This window comes from Ranitomeya variabilis, chromosome 3 (genome assembly GCF_051348905.1).
Source record: "Ranitomeya variabilis isolate aRanVar5 chromosome 3, aRanVar5.hap1, whole genome shotgun sequence".
Lineage (NCBI taxonomy): Eukaryota > Metazoa > Chordata > Amphibia > Anura > Dendrobatidae > Ranitomeya > Ranitomeya variabilis.
In genome coordinates, this window is record NC_135234.1 from 13045772 (window position 1) to 13065845 (window position 20074).

General features: G+C 57.1%; 1 protein-coding gene across 5 annotated transcripts in view; it reads right to left on the minus strand.

The window, feature by feature from the left end:
- SPICE1 (spindle and centriole associated protein 1) overlaps positions 1-13481 on the minus strand; it is a 39399-nt gene extending 25918 nt beyond the window's left edge. For 2 of the 5 annotated variants that reach the window (XM_077293677.1, XM_077293675.1), the window contains exon 1: positions 13344-13481. Coding sequence is in view for 3 of the 5 variants with exons in the window: in XM_077293674.1 (XP_077149789.1) it covers positions 13310-13315 (6 nt within the window). In the remaining 2 variants the exon portion in view is untranslated. Of the gene's footprint in view, positions 1-13309 lie in introns of all 5 variants that reach the window. The other 3 variants (XM_077293674.1, XM_077293671.1, XM_077293673.1) reach the window with 2 other exon arrangements.
- Positions 13482-20074: the final 6593 nt, after the last annotated feature.

Genomic DNA, 20074 nt, shown 5'->3' on the forward strand with positions numbered 1-20074 from the left:
CACCGCAATCCTCTGGAAAGGCTCCTCTATCACTGGCAAAGGGATCAGGGGAGCCTTAAGAGCAGGCCCCGCCTTCCCCACTCTTTGACAGGTGATACAGGAGCGGCAGTAGTTTGACACATCTGTCCCCATCTTAGGCCAATAGAAGTGTTGAGACAGCCGGGCCTTAGTTTTGCTGATCCCCAAGTGTCCAGCTAGCGGGATCTCATGGGCAATCCGCAACAACTCACCCCGGAATTGCTGTGGGACGACCAGCTGTCTTTCCCTCAACCACTCCTTTTGTGATTCTCCGGGTACTGTCTCCCGGTACAACCTTCCTCCTTCCCAGAACACCTTCTCCTTATCAGTTTCGGAGAATGACGTCCCGGCGAGTTGTCTCAAACTCTCTAGGCTCGCATCTGTGTGCAGAGCGGCCTGAAACTCCTGGCTAGGGGAAGCCAGAAGTGACGTCAGGGTCCCTTCCCCACGGGAGCCCTCTGGGACCTGCACTGGGTCCACCTCTGGTTCAGTCACACTGATGACTGAGGAGGGTCCGGGAGGCAAACAGTTATCTGCGTTCCGGGCACTCTGACTGCGGGTGACAGCAGCTACGTAGGCTGTCTCCCCGGGGGTTTCTACAGACCCATCAGCTGATGCTGCTATGGGCTCTACCTCCCCATCCTCCCCCATTACCTCAGGAGCATTGCTACTTATGGGCCAGTTACCTTCCTCGGTGGCACTGGTCAATTTCATGGCGTCACCTGTCTCACGGTTCCCATGTATCTCCCCATTTCTTGTAGCACCGACACTTGCCCCTGCTAGGGGTTCCTCAGCCGTCTCACTCCGCAGAGGGACTTGGCTGAGCACTCCTGTACCTATGGACACATCAACTTTCACAGAAACATCATTATCAGATACAGTTGGCACAGGTACAACATTTCCCCCATCAATCCTAGGGAAAAAATGGTTAACAGATGCATCATTACAAGATAAAGCATGGTCAGGTAACACATGCGATTTCCCATCATCATCATCATCATCATCAGGGTTAACGTTACGCTTATTAGCAGATTGGGGAGGGGTGTCAGGGACGTAGTATGCAAACAACCTCCCCAAATCAGTCCCCAACAAAACATCAGTGGGCAAATTATCAGACAGCCCCACTTCTTTCACCCCGCTCCCGGCACCCCAATCAATAAAAACCCGGGCCATCGGTAAGGGACAGCTGATGCCCCCAATCCCAGTGACAGTTAGGGTTTTCCCCGGAATGATTTCTTCAGGGGCCGCCAGTTCGGGTCGGATGAGGGTTCGTTCAGCCCCGGTGTCCTTGAGGCCTGTAGCAACACGACCTCCCACAGTGACGGGCTGTACGTTGTCACACACCCTCCCAACCACACCACCCACCAAAAGAACTGCTGCATTAGGCCCTGGGGCCTGGGATGAGGGGTTCTTCTGCTTGGCTAGACATTGGTGACTGAGGTGTCCAGTCTGCCTGCAGTGGTAACACTGGCGAAGTTCGGTGGTAGGTCTGGTGCTGTTGGCCACGGGGACAGGACCTCTGGTGTGTTGGCTGGCAGGGGTACTGGCGTTGGCTGCAGGCTTACCCCCTCTCCAGCTGGTGGTGACTGGCTTCCGCACTTCCGATCTACGGTTGGCCTCATAGGCATCGGCAATCTGCGCTGCTTTCGTCACATCGTTGGGTTCTCTGTCCATCACGAACTGTCGCACTTCAGTTGGGCAAAGACGGAAGAACTGGTCTTTGATCATCAGGTCTCGCAGCTGTGTAAAGGTGGTCACTGACAGTCCTTGGGTCCACTGGTCAAAGTGGGTCCCCAGTCTATGCACCACATCACTGTAACTGTCGTGTGGGCCACGTAGGAGGGTCCGAAACTTTTTACGGTACACCTCGGGTGTAAGCTGGTACTTAGCTATGAGAGCCTGCTTGATGGCCTCATAGTCACCATCTTGTTCTTGAGGGAGTGCAGCAAACGCCTCCAGAGCTTATCCTCTCAGCCCTGGTGTCAGGTATCGTGCCCATTCTTGTGTAGGCAGCTGGTACTGTCTGCAGGCTTTCTCAAAGGCCCGCAGAAACGTGTCCAAGTCCCCATCCTTTTCCATAACAGGAAAGTGGTCGGGCCGGGGCTTTGGTATCTGAGCGCTGCTGGGCTCACGGCTCTGGGCAGTGGAAGGCGTCCCCCCCCGCCGGAGCATCTCCAGTTCATGTTCTCGCTGGGCTTGGCGCTCGGCTCGCTGGGCCTGGGCCTCTCGCTCGGCTCTCTCAGCCTCTCGCTCAGCTCTCTCTGCCTCTCGCTGGGCCTCTCGCTCGGCTCGCTCCTGGTATTGCTGGATCAGCTGCAGACGTCTCTCTAGGTCATCTGCGGAGCATTGTTGCAGAGCCAGCTGCAGGCGGAGGTCTGCGCCCCCCTGGTTGCCAGTAGGGCCCGTATTCAGTGGTTGAACCTCTGCTGCAGCACCACGTTCGCTGGTGCTGGCATCTGCGGCCTCTGGGCTCTGTGAGTGGTCTAGAGCGGCTTCCCATTGCACCAGTTCAGCGACCATTTGAGTCTTGGTCATGCTCTGGGGGTTCAGGCCATGATACGTGCATATCCCAGCAAGAGTGTCCTTCTTCTGCTGGTTGTACCAGGCTTCTCCTTTCGTTGCCATGGTTGCCAAATAAAAGATAGAATAGAAAAACGAAGAGAAAGGGAAGGGATAATTACCAGTACACAATTGTCTCACAACTAATAAACACTGAGTTCGTTCTCCAAACTTATTTGCGCAGAGTTCTCGCAAGAACTTTCTGCAAGTTTTTAGTGAGAGGAATGATTGCTCAAACCAAATCACTAATGCTCTAATATCCCACCGCCTTGCCACCAATATGTCACGATTCACTCCGTGACTGTCAGGATCCCTTAGCCGCTGCCCACAATCTGTCACGGACGGGGGTGACCTTAGACCAGCAGACGGCTATCACATGTGCAGGGGGCTTATCCTAGTTATCCCTCCACTGCCACAATGTGATGAAAAAAAAAACACACACGAGGCTATTGACCTCTTAGTTTACAGCAGGGGCTTATTTTAGGTATCCCACTGCTCTTCAATATACCATGAACTGCAGGGATTTGTGTATCCCGCTTACAGTTCCACTTAAACCTTGCAGCTCTCTGGCGCCCCCCTTTCTGTCAGGTCAGATTAGGTACTGCACCTGGGGTAATTAGTCGCCAGAAACGCTGCCTGCTATGTACTGGCTATTGGGTGTACTGCAGCGATGCGATAACTACTCCCGCTCAGGCAGGAACAATAATTATCAAGCCGCAGTCGCTACAGTGACCCCCCAAAAGCCGGCACACGGTTGCTGCCACCAGCTCCAGTTGAACGGGTCTGGAGCAAACCCCAAAAAACAGTAGCGTAATTCCCTTCAGAGACAGGGTACGGTTTAGGGCAGGAAGAACGAACTAGTATTAAATAGGATACCCCATAAATGATTTTAGGCAGTGTTTATAAACTATTTTACAAAGATGTTACAAATGAGACAATTGCAAATATGTACAAGGTAATTATAAAAATAAAAGGATTAAAGGAAGAAAAGATAACTCACATGTTCTTAGATCATTGCATTGCAGGCAACAGGCTAGGAGCTTTCCATCTATCCCAGTGCATTGGGCACTCGCAGTCTGGTCGCTTCAGGTAAAAACTCACAACTCTGCTCTCTTGGATGCCTGCCAGCACTTAAAACCTACAGTCTGTGACCTCACAGAAAGGGCTTGGTTTTCCAACTCCTCCTACCTCTTCGGTTTCACTAACTGGGCATTAAATATATCTGATGCCCGTATCTTCGCTACAGAACATAAAATAATCGCACCATACCCATCGTTCATCTCATAGTATCGTGGGCATTCCGATGAGATCAAATATGCCCTGTCTGGGATACATATTTACAGAGAAATCCCTACTCCTTCACCAGATGGAGTTAGACGCCCGTATTTAGAGTGATGCGTAGATCCTCCGAGTGTGATTATGACGATATATTTTGGTGTTCGTAACTTAAACGGTTTGCATAATATCTTCCAAAAACAGAACAAAGAAATCCCATGCATTCCAGAAGTTTCTCTAACAGTTCCTGCTAACACAAATTTCTCTTGCAGCTATGCCCGTCGTAAATACCTTTCGTCAATAAAACTCCCCCACAAGGCAAGCTCTTCTACACAGACAGCTAGAAACACAGGGAAAGAAAGAGAACCAGAGAGAAGGGGGGTTTAGCCCCCGCATGCTAGCAGGAAAACTAACTTATGATATTTCATACCATATCGTGACACCTCATCTCCCACCAGTGACACCCTCACCCTCATCTCCCACCAGTGACACCCTCACCCTCATCTCCCACCAGTGACACCCTCATCTCCCACCAGTGACACCCTCATCTCCCACCAGTGACACCCCTCATCTCCCACAAGTGACACCCCTCATCTCCCACAAGTGACACCCCTCATCTCCCACCAGTGACACCCTCACCCTCATCTCCCACCAGTGACACCCCTCACCCTCATCTCCCACCAGTGACACCCCCACCCTCATCTCCCACCAGTGACACCCTCATCTCCCACCAGTGACACCCTCATCTCCCACCAGTGACACCCCTCATCTCCCACAAGTGACACCCCTCATCTCCCACCAGTGACACCCTCACCCTCATCTCCCACCAGTGACACCCCTCACCCTCATCTCCCACCAGTGACACCCTCATCTCCCACCAGTGACACCCCCCACCCTCATCTCCCACCAGTGACACCCTCACCCTCATCTCCCACCAGTGACACCCCTCACCGCCCACCAGTGACACCCTCATCTCCCACCAGTGACACCCCTCACCCTCATCTCCCACCAGTGACACCCCTCACCGCCCACCAGTGACACCCTCACCCTCATCTCCCACCAGTGACACCCTCATCTCCCACCAGTGACACCCCCCACCCTCATCTCCCACCAGTGACACCCCCACCCTCATCTCCCACCAGTGACACCCTCACCCTCATCTCCCACCAGTGACACCCCTCACCCTCATCTCCCACCAGTGACACCCTCACCCTCATCTCCCACCAGTGACACCCTCATCTCACACCAGTGACACCCCCCACCCTCATCTCCCACCAGTGACACCCTCACCCTCATCTCCCACCAGTGACACCCTCACCCTCATCTCCCACCAGTGACACCCTCACCCTCATCTCCCACCAGTGACACCCCTCACCCTCATCTCCCACCAGTGACACCCCTCACCGCCCACCAGTGACACCCTCACCCTCATCTCCCACCAGTGACACCCTCATCTCCCACCAGTGACACCCCCCACCCTCATCTCCCACCAGTGACACCCCTCACCCTCATCTCCCACCAGTGACACCCTCATCTCCCACCAGTGACACCCCTCACCCTCATCTCCCACCAGTGACACCCCCCACCCTCATCTCCCACCAGTGACACCCTCACCCTCATCTCCCACCAGTGACACCCCCACCCTCATCTCCCACCAGTGACACCCTCACCCTCATCTCCCACCAGTGACACCCCTCACCCTCATCTCCCACCAGTGACACCCTCACCCTCATCTCCCACCAGTGACACCCTCACCCTCATCTCCCACCAGTGACACCCCCCACCCTCATCTCCCACCAGTGACACCCCCCACCCTCATCTCCCACCAGTGACACCCTCATCTCCCACCAGTGACACCCTCATTTCCCACCAGTGACACCCCCCACCCTCATCTCCCACCAGTGACACCCTCACCCTCATCTCCCACCAGTGACACCCTCACCCTCATCTCCCACCAGTGACACCCCTCACCCTCATCTCCCACCAGTGACACCCCTCACCGCCCACCAGTGACACCCTCACCCTCATCTCCCACCAGTGACACCCTCATCTCCCACCAGTGACACCCTCATCTCCCACCAGTGACACCCCCCACCCTCATCTCCCACCAGTGACACCCCTCACCCTCATCTCCCACCAGTGACACCCTCATCTCCCACCAGTGACACCCCTCAGCCTCATCTCCCACCAGTGACACCCCCCACCCTCATCTCCCACCAGTGACACCCCCAGCCTCATCTCCCACCAGTGACACCCTCACCCTCATCTCCCACCAGTGACACCCTCATCTCCCACCAGTGACACCCCCCACCCTCATCTCCCACCAGTGACACCCTCACCCTCATCTCCCACCAGTGACACCCTCACCCTCATCTCCCACCAGTGACACCCCCACCCTCATCTCCCACCAGTGACACCCTCATCTCCCACCAGTGACACCCCCCACCCTCATCTCCCACCAGTGACACCCCTCACCCTCATCTCCCACCAGTGACACCCCCCACCCTCATCTCCCACCAGTGACACCCTCATCTCCCACCAGTGACACCCCTCACCCTCATCTCCCACCAGTGACACCCTCACCCTCATCTCCCACCAGTGACACCCTCACCCTCATCTCCCACCAGTGACACCCTCACCCTCATCTCCCACCAGTGACACCCTCACCCTCATCTCCCACCAGTGACACCCCCCACCCTCATCTCCCACCAGTGACACCCCCACCCTCATCTCCCACCAGTGACACCCTCATCTCCCACCAGTGACACCCTCATCTCCCACCAGTGACACCCTCATCTCCCACCAGTGACACCCCTCATCTCCCACAAGTGACACCCTCACCCTCATCTCCCACCAGTGACACCCTCACCCTCATCTCCCACCAGTGACACCCCTCACCCTCATCTCCCACCAGTGACACCCCTCACCGCCCACCAGTGACACCCTCACCCTCATCTCCCACCAGTGACACCCTCATCTCCCACCAGTGACACCCTCATCTCCCACCAGTGACACCCCCCACCCTCATCTCCCACCAGTGACACCCCTCACCCTCATCTCCCACCAGTGACACCCCTCACCCTCATCTCCCACCAGTGACACCCTCATCTCCCACCAGTGACACCCCTCACCCTCATCTCCCACCAGTGACACCCCCCACCCTCATCTCCCACCAGTGACACCCCCAGCCTCATCTCCCACCAGTGACACCCTCACCCTCATCTCCCACCAGTGACACCCTCATCTCCCACCAGTGACACCCCCCACCCTCATCTCCCACCAGTGACACCCTCACCCTCATCTCCCACCAGTGACACCCTCACCCTCATCTCCCACCAGTGACACCCCCACCCTCATCTCCCACCAGTGACACCCTCACCCTCATCTCCCACCAGTGACACCCTCATCTCCCACCAGTGACAGCCCCCACCCTCATCTCCCACCAGTGACACCCTCACCCTCATCTCCCACCAGTGACACCCCTCACCCTCATCTCCCACCAGTGACACCCCTCACCGCCCACCAGTGACACCCTCACCCTCATCTCCCACCAGTGACACCCTCATCTCCCACCAGTGACACCCCCCACCCTCATCTCCCACCAGTGACACCCCTCACCTCCCACCAGTGACACCCTCACCCTCATCTCCCACCAGTGACACCCTCATCTCCCACCAGTGACACCCCCCACCCTCATCTCCCACCAGTGACACCCCTCACCCTCATCTCCCACCAGTGACACCCCCCACCCTCATCTCCCACCAGTGACACCCCCCACCCTCATCTCCCACCAGTGACACCCTCATCTCCCACCAGTGACACCCCTCACCCTCATCTCCCACCAGTGACACCCTCACCCTCATCTCCCACCAGTGACACCCTCACCCTCATCTCCCACCAGTGACACCCTCACCCTCATCTCCCACCAGTGACACCCTCACCCTCATCTCCCACCAGTGACACCCTCATCTCCCACCAGTGACACCCTCATCTCCCACCAGTGACACCCTCATCTCCCACCAGTGACACCCCTCATCTCCCACAAGTGACACCCCTCATCTCCCACCAGTGACACCCTCACCCTCATCTCCCACCAGTGACACCCCTCACCCTCATCTCCCACCAGTGACACCCCCACCCTCATCTCCCACCAGTGACACCCTCATCTCCCACCAGTGACACCCTCATCTCCCACCAGTGACACCCCTCATCTCCCACAAGTGACACCCCTCATCTCCCACCAGTGACACCCTCACCCTCATCTCCCACCAGTGACACCCCTCACCCTCATCTCCCACCAGTGACACCCTCATCTCCCACCAGTGACACCCCCCACCCTCATCTCCCACCAGTGACACCCTCACCCTCATCTCCCACCAGTGACACCCCTCACCGCCCACCAGTGACACCCTCATCTCCCACCAGTGACACCCCTCACCCTCATCTCCCACCAGTGACACCCCTCACCGCCCACCAGTGACACCCTCACCCTCATCTCCCACCAGTGACACCCTCATCTCCCACCAGTGACACCCCCCACCCTCATCTCCCACCAGTGACACCCCTCACCCTCATCTCCCACCAGTGACACCCCCCACCCTCATCTCCCACCAGTGACACCCTCATCTCCCACCAGTGACACCCCTCACCCTCATCTCCCACCAGTGACACCCCCCACCCTCATCTCCCACCAGTGACACCCCCACCCTCATCTCCCACCAGTGACACCCTCATCTCCCACCAGTGACACCCTCACCCTCATCTCCCACCAGTGACACCCTCACCCTCATCTCCCACCAGTGACACCCCCACCCTCATCTCCCACCAGTGACACCCTCATCTCCCACCAGTGACACCCTCATCTCCCACCAGTGACACCCTCATCTCCCACCAGTGACACCCCTCACCCTCATCTCCCACCAGTGACACCCCCCACCCTCATCTCCCACCAGTGACACCCTCACCCTCATCTCCCACCAGTGACACCCCCACCCTCATCTCCCACCAGTGACACCCTCACCCTCATCTCCCACCAGTGACACCCCTCACCCTCATCTCCCACCAGTGACACCCTCACCCTCATCTCCCACCAGTGACACCCTCATCTCCCACCAGTGACACCCCCCACCCTCATCTCCCACCAGTGACACCCCCCACCCTCATCTCCCACCAGTGACACCCTCATCTCCCACCAGTGACACCCTCATTTCCCACCAGTGACACCCCCCACCCTCATCTCCCACCAGTGACACCCTCACCCTCATCTCCCACCAGTGACACCCCCACCCTCATCTCCCACCAGTGACACCCTCACCCTCATCTCCCACCAGTGACACCCTCATCTCCCACCAGTGACACCCCCCACCCTCATCTCCCACCAGTGACACCCTCACCCTCATCTCCCACCAGTGACACCCCTCACCCTCATCTCCCACCAGTGACACCCCTCACCGCCCACCAGTGACACCCTCACCCTCATCTCCCACCAGTGACACCCTCATCTCCCACCAGTGACACCCCCCACCCTCATCTCCCACCAGTGACACCCCTCACCCTCATCTCCCACCAGTGACACCCTCACCCTCATCTCCCACCAGTGACACCCTCATCTCCCACCAGTGACACCCCCCACCCTCATCTCCCACCAGTGACACCCCTCACCCTCATCTCCCACCAGTGACACCCCCCACCCTCATCTCCCACCAGTGACACCCCCCACCCTCATCTCCCACCAGTGACACCCTCATCTCCCACCAGTGACACCCCTCACCCTCATCTCCCACCAGTGACACCCTCACCCTCATCTCCCACCAGTGACACCCTCACCCTCATCTCCCACCAGTGACACCCCCACCCTCATCTCCCACCAGTGACACCCTCATCTCCCACCAGTGACACCCTCATCTCCCACCAGTGACACCCCTCATCTCCCACAAGTGACACCCTCACCCTCATCTCCCACCAGTGACACCCTCACCCTCATCTCCCACCAGTGACACCCCTCACCCTCATCTCCCACCAGTGACACCCCTCACCGCCCACCAGTGACACCCTCACCCTCATCTCCCACCAGTGACACCCTCATCTCCCACCAGTGACACCCTCATCTCCCACCAGTGACACCCCCCACCCTCATCTCCCACCAGTGACACCCCTCACCCTCATCTCCCACCAGTGACACCCTCATCTCCCACCAGTGACACCCCTCACCCTCATCTCCCACCAGTGACACCCCCCACCCTCATCTCCCACCAGTGACACCCCCAGCCTCATCTCCCACCAGTGACACCCTCACCCTCATCTCCCACCAGTGACACCCTCATCTCCCACCAGTGACACCCCCCACCCTCATCTCCCACCAGTGACACCCTCACCCTCATCTCCCACCAGTGACACCCTCACCCTCATCTCCCACCAGTGACACCCCCACCCTCATCTCCCACCAGTGACACCCTCACCCTCATCTCCCACCAGTGACACCTTCATCTCCCACCAGTGACACCCCCCACCCTCATCTCCCACCAGTGACACCCTCACCCTCATCTCCCACCAGTGACACCCCTCACCCTCATCTCCCACCAGTGACACCCCTCACCGCCCACCAGTGACACCCTCACCCTCATCTCCCACCAGTGACACCCTCATCTCCCACCAGTGACACCCCCCACCCTCATCTCCCACCAGTGACACCCCTCACCCTCATCTCCCACCAGTGACACCCTCACCCTCATCTCCCACCAGTGACACCCTCATCTCCCACCAGTGACACCCCCCACACTCATCTCCCACCAGTGACACCCCTCACCCTCATCTCCCACCAGTGACACCCCCCACCCTCATCTCCCACCAGTGACACCCCCCACCCTCATCTCCCACCAGTGACACCCTCATCTCCCACCAGTGACACCCCTCAACCTCATCTCCCACCAGTGACACCCTCACCCTCATCTCCCACCAGTGACACCCTCACCCTCATCTCCCACCAGTGACACCCTCACCCTCATCTCCCACCAGTGACACCCTCACCCTCATCTCCCACCAGTGACACCCTCATCTCCCACCAGTGACACCCTCATCTCCCACCAGTGACACCCCTCATCTCCCACAAGTGACACCCCTCATCTCCCACAAGTGACACCCCTCATCTCCCACCAGTGACACCCTCACCCTCATCTCCCACCAGTGACACCCCTCACCCTCATCTCCCACCAGTGACACCCCCACCCTCATCTCCCACCAGTGACACCCTCATCTCCCACCAGTGACACCCTCATCTCCCACCAGTGACACCCCTCATCTCCCACAAGTGACACCCCTCATCTCCCACCAGTGACACCCTCACCCTCATCTCCCACCAGTGACACCCCTCACCCTCATCTCCCACCAGTGACACCCTCATCTCCCACCAGTGACACCCCCCACCCTCATCTCCCACCAGTGACACCCTCACCCTCATCTCCCACCAGTGACACCCCTCACCGCCCACCAGTGACACCCTCATCTCCCACCAGTGACACCCCTCACCCTCATCTCCCACCAGTGACACCCCTCACCGCCCACCAGTGACACCCTCACCCTCATCTCCCACCAGTGACACCCTCATCTCCCACCAGTGACACCCCCCACCCTCATCTCCCACCAGTGACACCCCTCACCCTCATCTCCCACCAGTGACACCCCCCACCCTCATCTCCCACCAGTGACACCCTCATCTCCCACCAGTGACACCCCTCACCCTCATCTCCCACCAGTGACACCCCCCACCCTCATCTCCCACCAGTGACACCCTCACCCTCATCTCCCACCAGTGACACCCTCACCCTCATCTCCCACCAGTGACACCCCCCACCCTCATCTCCCACCAGTGACACCCTCATCTCCCACCAGTGACACCCCTCACCCTCATCTCCCACCAGTGACACCCCCCACCCTCATCTCCCACCAGTGACACCCCTCACCCTCATCTCCCACCAGTGACACCCTCACCCTCATCTCCCACCAGTGACACCCCCACCCTCATCTCCCACCAGTGACACCCTCACCCTCATCTCCCACCAGTGACACCCTCACCCTCATCTCCCACCAGTGACACCCCCACCCTCATCTCCCACCAGTGACACCCTCATCTCCCACCAGTGACACCCCTCACCCTCATCTCCCACCAGTGACACCCCCCACCCTCATCTCCCACCAGTGACACCCTCACCCTCATCTCCCACCAGTGACACCCCTCACCCTCATCTCCCACCAGTGACACCCCCACCCTCATCTCCCACCAGTGACACCCTCACCCTCATCTCCCACCAGTGACACCCTCACCCTCATCTCCCACCAGTGACACCCCCACCCTCATCTCCCACCAGTGACACCCCCACCCTCATCTCCCACCAGTGACACCCTCATCTCCCACCAGTGACACCCTCATCTCCCACCAGTGACACCCCCACCCTCATCTCCCACCAGTGACACCCTCACCCTCATCTCCCACCAGTGACACCCCTCACCCTCATCTCCCACCAGTGACACCCTCATCTCCCACCAGTGACACCCTCATCTCCCACCAGTGACACCCTCATCTCCCACCAGTGACACCCCCACCCTCATCTCCCACCAGTGACACCCTCATCTCCCACCAGTGACACCCTCATCTCCCACCAGTGACACCCTCATCTCCCACCAGTGACACCCCTCACCCTCATCTCCCACCAGTGACACCCCCCACCCTCATCTCCCACCAGTGACACCCCTCACCCTCATCTCCCACCAGTGACACCCTCACCCTCATCTCCCACCAGTGACACCCCCACCCTCATCTCCCACCAGTGACACCCTCACCCTCATCTCCCACCAGTGACACCCTCACCCTCATCTCCCACCAGTGACACCCCCACCCTCATCTCCCACCAGTGACACCCTCATCTCCCACCAGTGACACCCCTCACCCTCATCTCCCACCAGTGACACCCCCCACCCTCATCTCCCACCAGTGACACCCTCACCCTCATCTCCCACCAGTGACACCCCTCACCCTCATCTCCCACCAGTGACACCCCCACCCTCATCTCCCACCAGTGACACCCTCACCCTCATCTCCCACCAGTGACACCCTCACCCTCATCTCCCACCAGTGACACCCCCACCCTCATCTCCCACCAGTGACACCCCCACCCTCATCTCCCACCAGTGACACCCTCATCTCCCACCAGTGACACCCTCATCTCCCACCAGTGACACCCCCACCCTCATCTCCCACCAGTGACACCCTCACCCTCATCTCCCACCAGTGACACCCCTCACCCTCATCTCCCACCAGTGACACCCTCATCTCCCACCAGTGACACCCTCATCTCCCACCAGTGACACCCTCATCTCCCACCAGTGACACCCCCACCCTCATCTCCCACCAGTGACACCCTCATCTCCCACCAGTGACACCCTCATCTCCCACCAGTGACACCCTCATCTCCCACCAGTGCCCTCTTTGTTCTCACGTCTCCGGTTTCAGTCTCCGCTCTGGATTGAACGCTAGCGCCGCCGCGGCCACCAATCGGCACAGGAGATCCGGATTACGTCACTTCCTGTTAAGTTCCCATGGCAACCGTACAACACCCTTCCCTGACAGTTAAGAGGCAGCTGCGGAGGGGGGAGGGGCTCCGAACAGGAGAGGTCTGTACCGGAGGGGGAGGGGCTCCGGAGAGGAGGGGTGTGTACAGGAGGGGAAGGGGGAATCGGCTCCTGGGGTCTGTACAGGAAGGGGAGGGGCTTCCGAGACGAGGGGGTCTAATCTATGCCGTAGTGGGGATGGGCTCCCGGGGTCTATACTGTGTGAGGGGGATGGGCTCCCGGGGTCTATACTGTGTGAGGGGGATGGGCTCCCGGGGTCTGTACTGTGTGAGGGGGATGGGCTCCCGGGGTCTATACTGTGTGAGGGGGATGGGCTCCCGGGGTCTATACTGTGTGAGGGGGATGGGCTCCCGGGGTCTGTACTGTGTGAGGGGGATGGGCTCCCGCGGTCTGTACTGTGTGAGGGGGATGGGCTCCCGGGGTCTGTACTGTGTGAGGGGGATGGGCTCCCGGGGTCTATACTGTGTGAGGGGGATGGGCTCCCGCGGTCTGTACTGTGTGAGGGGGATGGGCTCCCGCGGTCTGTACTGTGTGAGGGGGATGGGCTCCCGCGGTCTGTACTGTGTGAGGGGGATGGGCTCCCGGGGTCTGTACTGTGTGAGGGGGATGGGCTCCCGGGGTCTGTACTGTGTGAGGGGGATGGGCTCCCGGGGTCTATACTGTGTGAGGGGGATGGGCTCCCGGGGTCTATACTGTTTGAGGGGGATGGGCTCCCGCGGTCTGTACTGTGTGAGGGGGATGGGCTCCCGGGGTCTATACTGTGTGAGGGGGATGGGCTCCCGGGGTCTGTACTGTGTGAGGGGGATGGGCTCCCGGGGTCTATACTGTGTGAGGGGGATGGGCTCCCGGGGTCTATACTGTGTGAGGGGGATGGGCTCCCGGGGTCTGTACTGTGTGAGGGGGATGGGCTCCCGGGGTCTGTACTGTGTGAGGGGGATGGGCTCCCGGGGTCTATACTGTGTGAGGGGGATGGGCTCCCGGGGTCTATACTGTGTGAGGGGGATGGGCTCCCGGGGTCTTTACTGTGTGAGGGGGATGGGCTCCCGAGGTCTATACTGTGTGAGGGGGATGGGCTCCCGGGGTCTATACTGTGTGAGGGGGATGGGCTCCCGGGGTCTATACTGTGTGAGGGGGATGGGCTTCCGCGGTCTGTACTGTGTGAGGGGGATGGGCTCCCGGGGTCTATACTGTGTGAGGGGGATGGGCTTCCGCGGTCTGTACTGTGAGGGGGATGGGCTCCCGGGGTCTATACTGTGTGAGGGGGATGGGCTCCCGGGGTCTGTACTGTGTGAGGGGGATGGACTCCCGGGGTCTGTACTGTGTGAGGGGGATGGACTCCCGGGGTCTGTACTGTGTGAGGGGGATGGGCTCCCGGGGTCTGTACTGTGAGGGGGATGGGCTCCCGGGGTCTGTACTGGATCTCTGTGGATGTGGTGCCCTAATTATAGCTGATCCTCGGCAGCACTCTCCGATGGCCGTTTCTCCACTTTTTTTATTATCTGTCATTTGTTTTTCTTGTACCGCCCCAAAAAATCTCTCTGGTGTCTCCTAGCAAGCTCCCCGAGAAAGCAGCCCACTGTTCGGTCCATAAAATCGTCCCCATGAAGTGTAACGTGTCCGCGGGGTGACCCGTGCTCAGGGGCCGCGTACAGGAGCCATTATAACCTCGTCACGCCACCTCACTTCCATGTGGGGTCTGCCGCCCCTGTGGACTCACCTTCTCTGGCGGTCAGTGACCATGAATATGTTGGAGCCGGAGGACGTGTGCCAGACCTGTGGTAGCCATGTTTGGTGTGTATGGGGGGGACGACTTCTGCCGTAGTATGTCTCCATGCACACTGAGAGCCTGATGACCGCTCGTGGCTTTCTCGGTGTGCAGTATGATAGGTTCATCCTTTGTGGTATGAAATAGGAGAAAACATTTGGCGCGGGTACATAGTTTGGGTACATAGTGCGGATATATAGTGTCACGGATCCTAGAGAGGATATCCTTATCATCCCACCGCTCACCAATTTGTCACGAACTTGGTTTTTTTTGGTTGCCCCTGGTTCGTTCTGAAGGGGATTTATCTATATCCCACTTCCCAGTTCCGATTTGGAACTTGCAGCTCTCTGGCGCCCCCCTTACCCTCAGGTCAGACCGGGTACTGCACCTAGGATAATTAGTCGCCAGAAAAGCTGCCTTACTTTGTACTGGCTATTGGGCACACTGCAGCGAGTGCGATATAACTACTCCCACTCAGGCAGGAACAATAATTATCAACGCCGTCCGTTGCTACCAGGTCTCCCAAACGCACAGGACAAATCCGCTTCCACCAGCTCCGATTTCTTAATTATTAACGGGTCCGGAGCCAACCCAAATTAGTAGCGTAATTCACTTCAGAGGACGCGACAGTACGTTGTAGAGCAAGGAGAAACTGAGCTAGTAATTTTATATATTTTACTCCAAAAAGGTAGGCAGTGTTTAAAAAAGGGTAAAAGGATATCATAAAAGACAAGTATCGTATGTACAAACAATTACAAATCAAAAAGGATTAAAGTTGGAAAAAAAAAACACAGTTCTCTCATATTTCAGATCATGGCAAACCATGTGGCTGAGGGAGGGGCGACATAAAAATGCATCGGAGCAGCTTGAAGAGCTGCTGTTAGCTCTTTTTCTGGGCAAAGACTCCCTCACAACTCAGCAGGGTTAAGCTATGCCCTCTGGTCGTGACATCACTGAGTGGGCTGAGTTATGAAATGCACTCCTCTTTTCTCTGAGGGACTCAGAGTTATGGAACATTCATATCCACCGTAGCTCCAGGATGCAACCTCGTATAGCGACGATGGAATTATCATTGATCTTGTTTTGCGACTAGCATTCTATTAAGACCAAACATGACCTGGCTATTCACCGCGAGTAAGCAGTAATTAGTTTCTTGGATACCCAGGGTACAGGAAATTGGAAAACGCACTGGGTGATGGCCCGGCCGATGCACATGCCAAATATATAACTTTCCTATCTCTCACTAATTGGGGTCAAGTTATGCCTTACTATTAAGTTTGTACATGAACAAAAGAGCACATGGTTTCAGACAAAAGACAAGTTTTCTGCACACTCCTGCTTCGAGAGGAAGGGGGACAGAGTCCCACACTGGAGTTTCACGTTACAGCTGTTTTGTCAGCAGGGAGCAAGAGTTGGGAGGAAAGGGGGTCGGAAAGTCCACAGCTTGTGTCTGTGCTCAGCGTTAATGGACGTAGCAGTGCTCAGTGTGCGTGATAATAGACAATCAAATATATCATATTCTTGACACCGCCCCCATTTGGAATGCGCTTATGGAGGCAGGACCTCTCAATACTTCTCCATGCGCATCTCGGCAGGTTCGCCCCGGTGGGACAACCCATCTGCATTGCCATGCTCGCTGCCCTTTTTGTGTTTCATGGAAAAGTGATAGTGTTGGAGGGCGAGGCTCCAGCATAGCAACCTTCCGTTGGTTCCACACACAGCTTGTAGCCAGCGCAGAGGGTTTTGGTTGGTCACCACAGTGAAGGTGCAACCGTACAGGTAGGGCTGCAAACGTTGCAGGGCCCAGACCATGGCCAGGCACTCCTTCTCGATGGTGGAATAGGCCACTTCCCTCAACAGCAGCTTCCGACTCAGGTACAACACGGGGTGTTCTTGGTTCCCCGAGTGGACCTGGCTGAGCACAGCACCGAGGCCAAACTCTCTGGTGTCGGTCTGCACCTGGAACGGTCGACTGCTGTCAACTGCTTTTAACATTGGAGAGTTGCACAGGGCTATTTTCAAATCCTGGAAGGCCACCTCACAACCCTCCGTCCAATCAACTGGGGTAGTTTTTTCCTGGTGAGGTCCTTCAAGGGTTTTTGCCAGGCTAGTATAGTTCTGTACGAAGCGCCTATAGTACCCTGCAGTTACCAGGAAGGATATCGCCTGCTTCTTGGTCCTGGGGATGGGCCAGGACACGATCACATCCAGTTTCCCAGGCTCTGGCCCCATGTAGTTCCCACCTACCCAGTGCCCCAGGTACTGGACCTCTCTCATGCCCATCTGGCACTTTCCCGGCTTGATGGTCAGACCTGCTTGGTGAATTCGCTTGAGCACCTCCTGTAGATGCTGCAGGTGTTCATCCCAGGAGGAACTGAAGACGGCAATGTCATCCAAGTACGCCACCGCGTACTTCTCCAGTCTCTGAAGCAGGTGGTTGACCATCCGTTGGAAAGTGGCAGGGGCATTCTTCATGCTGAAGGGCATGATCGTTGGCTCGTACAGTCCGAAGGGTGTGATAAAGGCGGATTTCTGCGCCTCGGGGCTCAGGGGAATCTGCAAATATCCCCGACTCAGATGCATTATGGACAGATATTTTGCGCCAGCTAACCGCTCAAGCAGCTCCTCGATGCGTGGCATTGGGTGCGCGTCAGAGGCTGTCATGGCATTGAGCCCTCTGTAGTCCACGCAGAACCGGGTGGCCCGATCCTTCTTTGGCATGAGAACTACAGGTGAGGCCCACGTGCTTTTGGACCATTGAATCACCCCCAGCTGTAACATCTCATCCCTGTCCTGGTGCATAACCTGCTGCACCTCTTTGGAGATCCAATAGGGTGTTCGCTGTAGTGGGGTATGATTCCCGGTGTCCACCTCGTGGACCGCAAACTCAGTCCTTCCAGGTCGGTTGGAGAGCACGACCCGGAAGGGTTCCCGCGTGGTCCGCAACTGCGACCGCTGGGGTTCGGTTAACAAGGTGCTTACCTCCATGTCCTCAATGGACCCACTGGCCTTGGCTTGGGCCAGCATGTCCAGGAGGGGGTCTTCCTCCCCGTCTTCGGACAGGCTGCAGACCGGTAGGACGTAGGCTTCACGTTCGTGATGAGCCTTCATCATATTGATGTGAAAGGCCTTCCGCCTACCTCGAGCGTGGTCAAGCGTGACCACGTAGGTGACTGGGTTGAGCTGTTGGTGGACGACGTACGGGCCTTCCCAGGCTGCCTGAAGCTTATTCTTCGGTAAGGGCACCAGCACCCACACCTTTTGACCCACCTGGTAGGTCCGCTACCTGGGCGTTCTGGACGTACCAGTGCTTCTGATCAGCCTGAGCCTGCGTCATGTTGTCATGCACCAACTGCGTCAAGGTCTGCATTTTGTCATGGAAGCGCATGACATACTCCACTATTGACACTTCAGAAGGGGTCGGCTCCTCTTCCCAGGATTCCCTTACCAACCCAAGGGGTCCCCGGACTTGCCTGCCATACAGGAGCTCGAAGGGGGAGAACCCCGTCGAGGCCTGTGGAACCTCTCGGTAAGCGAATAGCAGGTGTGGGAGGTACCGCTCCCAGTCATGCCCTTGGGTCTCAACCAGCATGCGTAGCATCTGTTTGAGGGTCTTGTTGAAGTGTTCACACAAGCCATTGGTCTGTGGGTGATAAGCACTCGATACCAGACGCTTCACCTGCATTCTCTTACAGAGAGCCTCCATTAGGCGAGACATGAATTGGGTCCCTTGATCAGTAAGCATCTCCCTTGGAAATCCTACCAGTGAAAAGATAGCCAACAGGGCATCTGCCACCTTATCTGCCCTAGTTGAGGACAGCCACTGCCTCTGGGTACCGGGTAGCATAGTCTACCACAGTGAGGACGTATTGCTTTCCCGAGCTGCTGGGGACTGCCAGCGGGCCCACAATGTCCACCGCGATCCTCTGGAAAGGCTCCTCTATCACTGGCAAAGGGATCAGGGGAGCCTTAAGAGCAGGCCCCGCCTTCCCCACTCTTTGACAGGTGATACAGGAGCGGCAGGGGTTTGTTATATCTGTCCCCATCTTGGGCCAATAGAAGTGTTGGCCTTAGTTTTGCTGATCCCCAAGTGTCCAGCGAGTTGGGTATCATGGGAAATCTGCAACAACTCACCCCTGAATTGGTGCGGGACGACCAACTGTCTTTCCCTCAACCACTCCTTTTGGGATTTTCCGGGTACTAGAATGATAGAGTTGGAAGGGACCTTTTGGGTCATCTGGTTCAACTCCTTGCTCAAAGGATTCACTAAATCATCCCAGACAGATGTCTGTCCAGCCTCTGTTTGAAGGCTTCCATGGAAGGAGAACTCACCACCTCCTGTGGCCGCCTGTTCCACTCATTGATCACCCTAAGGCTATGTGCACATGTTGCGGATTGGGGTGCAGAATTTTCTGCACAAAATCTGCATCTCCTGGCAGAAAACGCAGGTGCAGATTTGATGCGTTTTTGTTGCGGATTTTGTGCATTTTTGTTGCGAATTTTGTGCGGATTTCATGCGTTTTTTACCCCTGCGGATTTCTATAATGGAAGGGTGCAGAAACGCTGCAGATCCGCATGATATGCTCGTTCTCTTGATCCGCAGCGTTTTCCATTCGGAATTTTCTGCACCATTAGCACAGCATTTTTTTTTCCTATTGATTTACATTGTACTGAAAGTCTCTTTGCAGATCTGCAGCATTTCTGCACGGAAAAAAATGCTGCGGATCGTGTGCACATAGCCTGTCAAAAAGTTTTTTCCAATATCTAATCTGTCTCCTCCCATTCAGTTTCCTCCCATTGCTTCTAGTCTTTCCTTGTGCAAATGAGAATAAA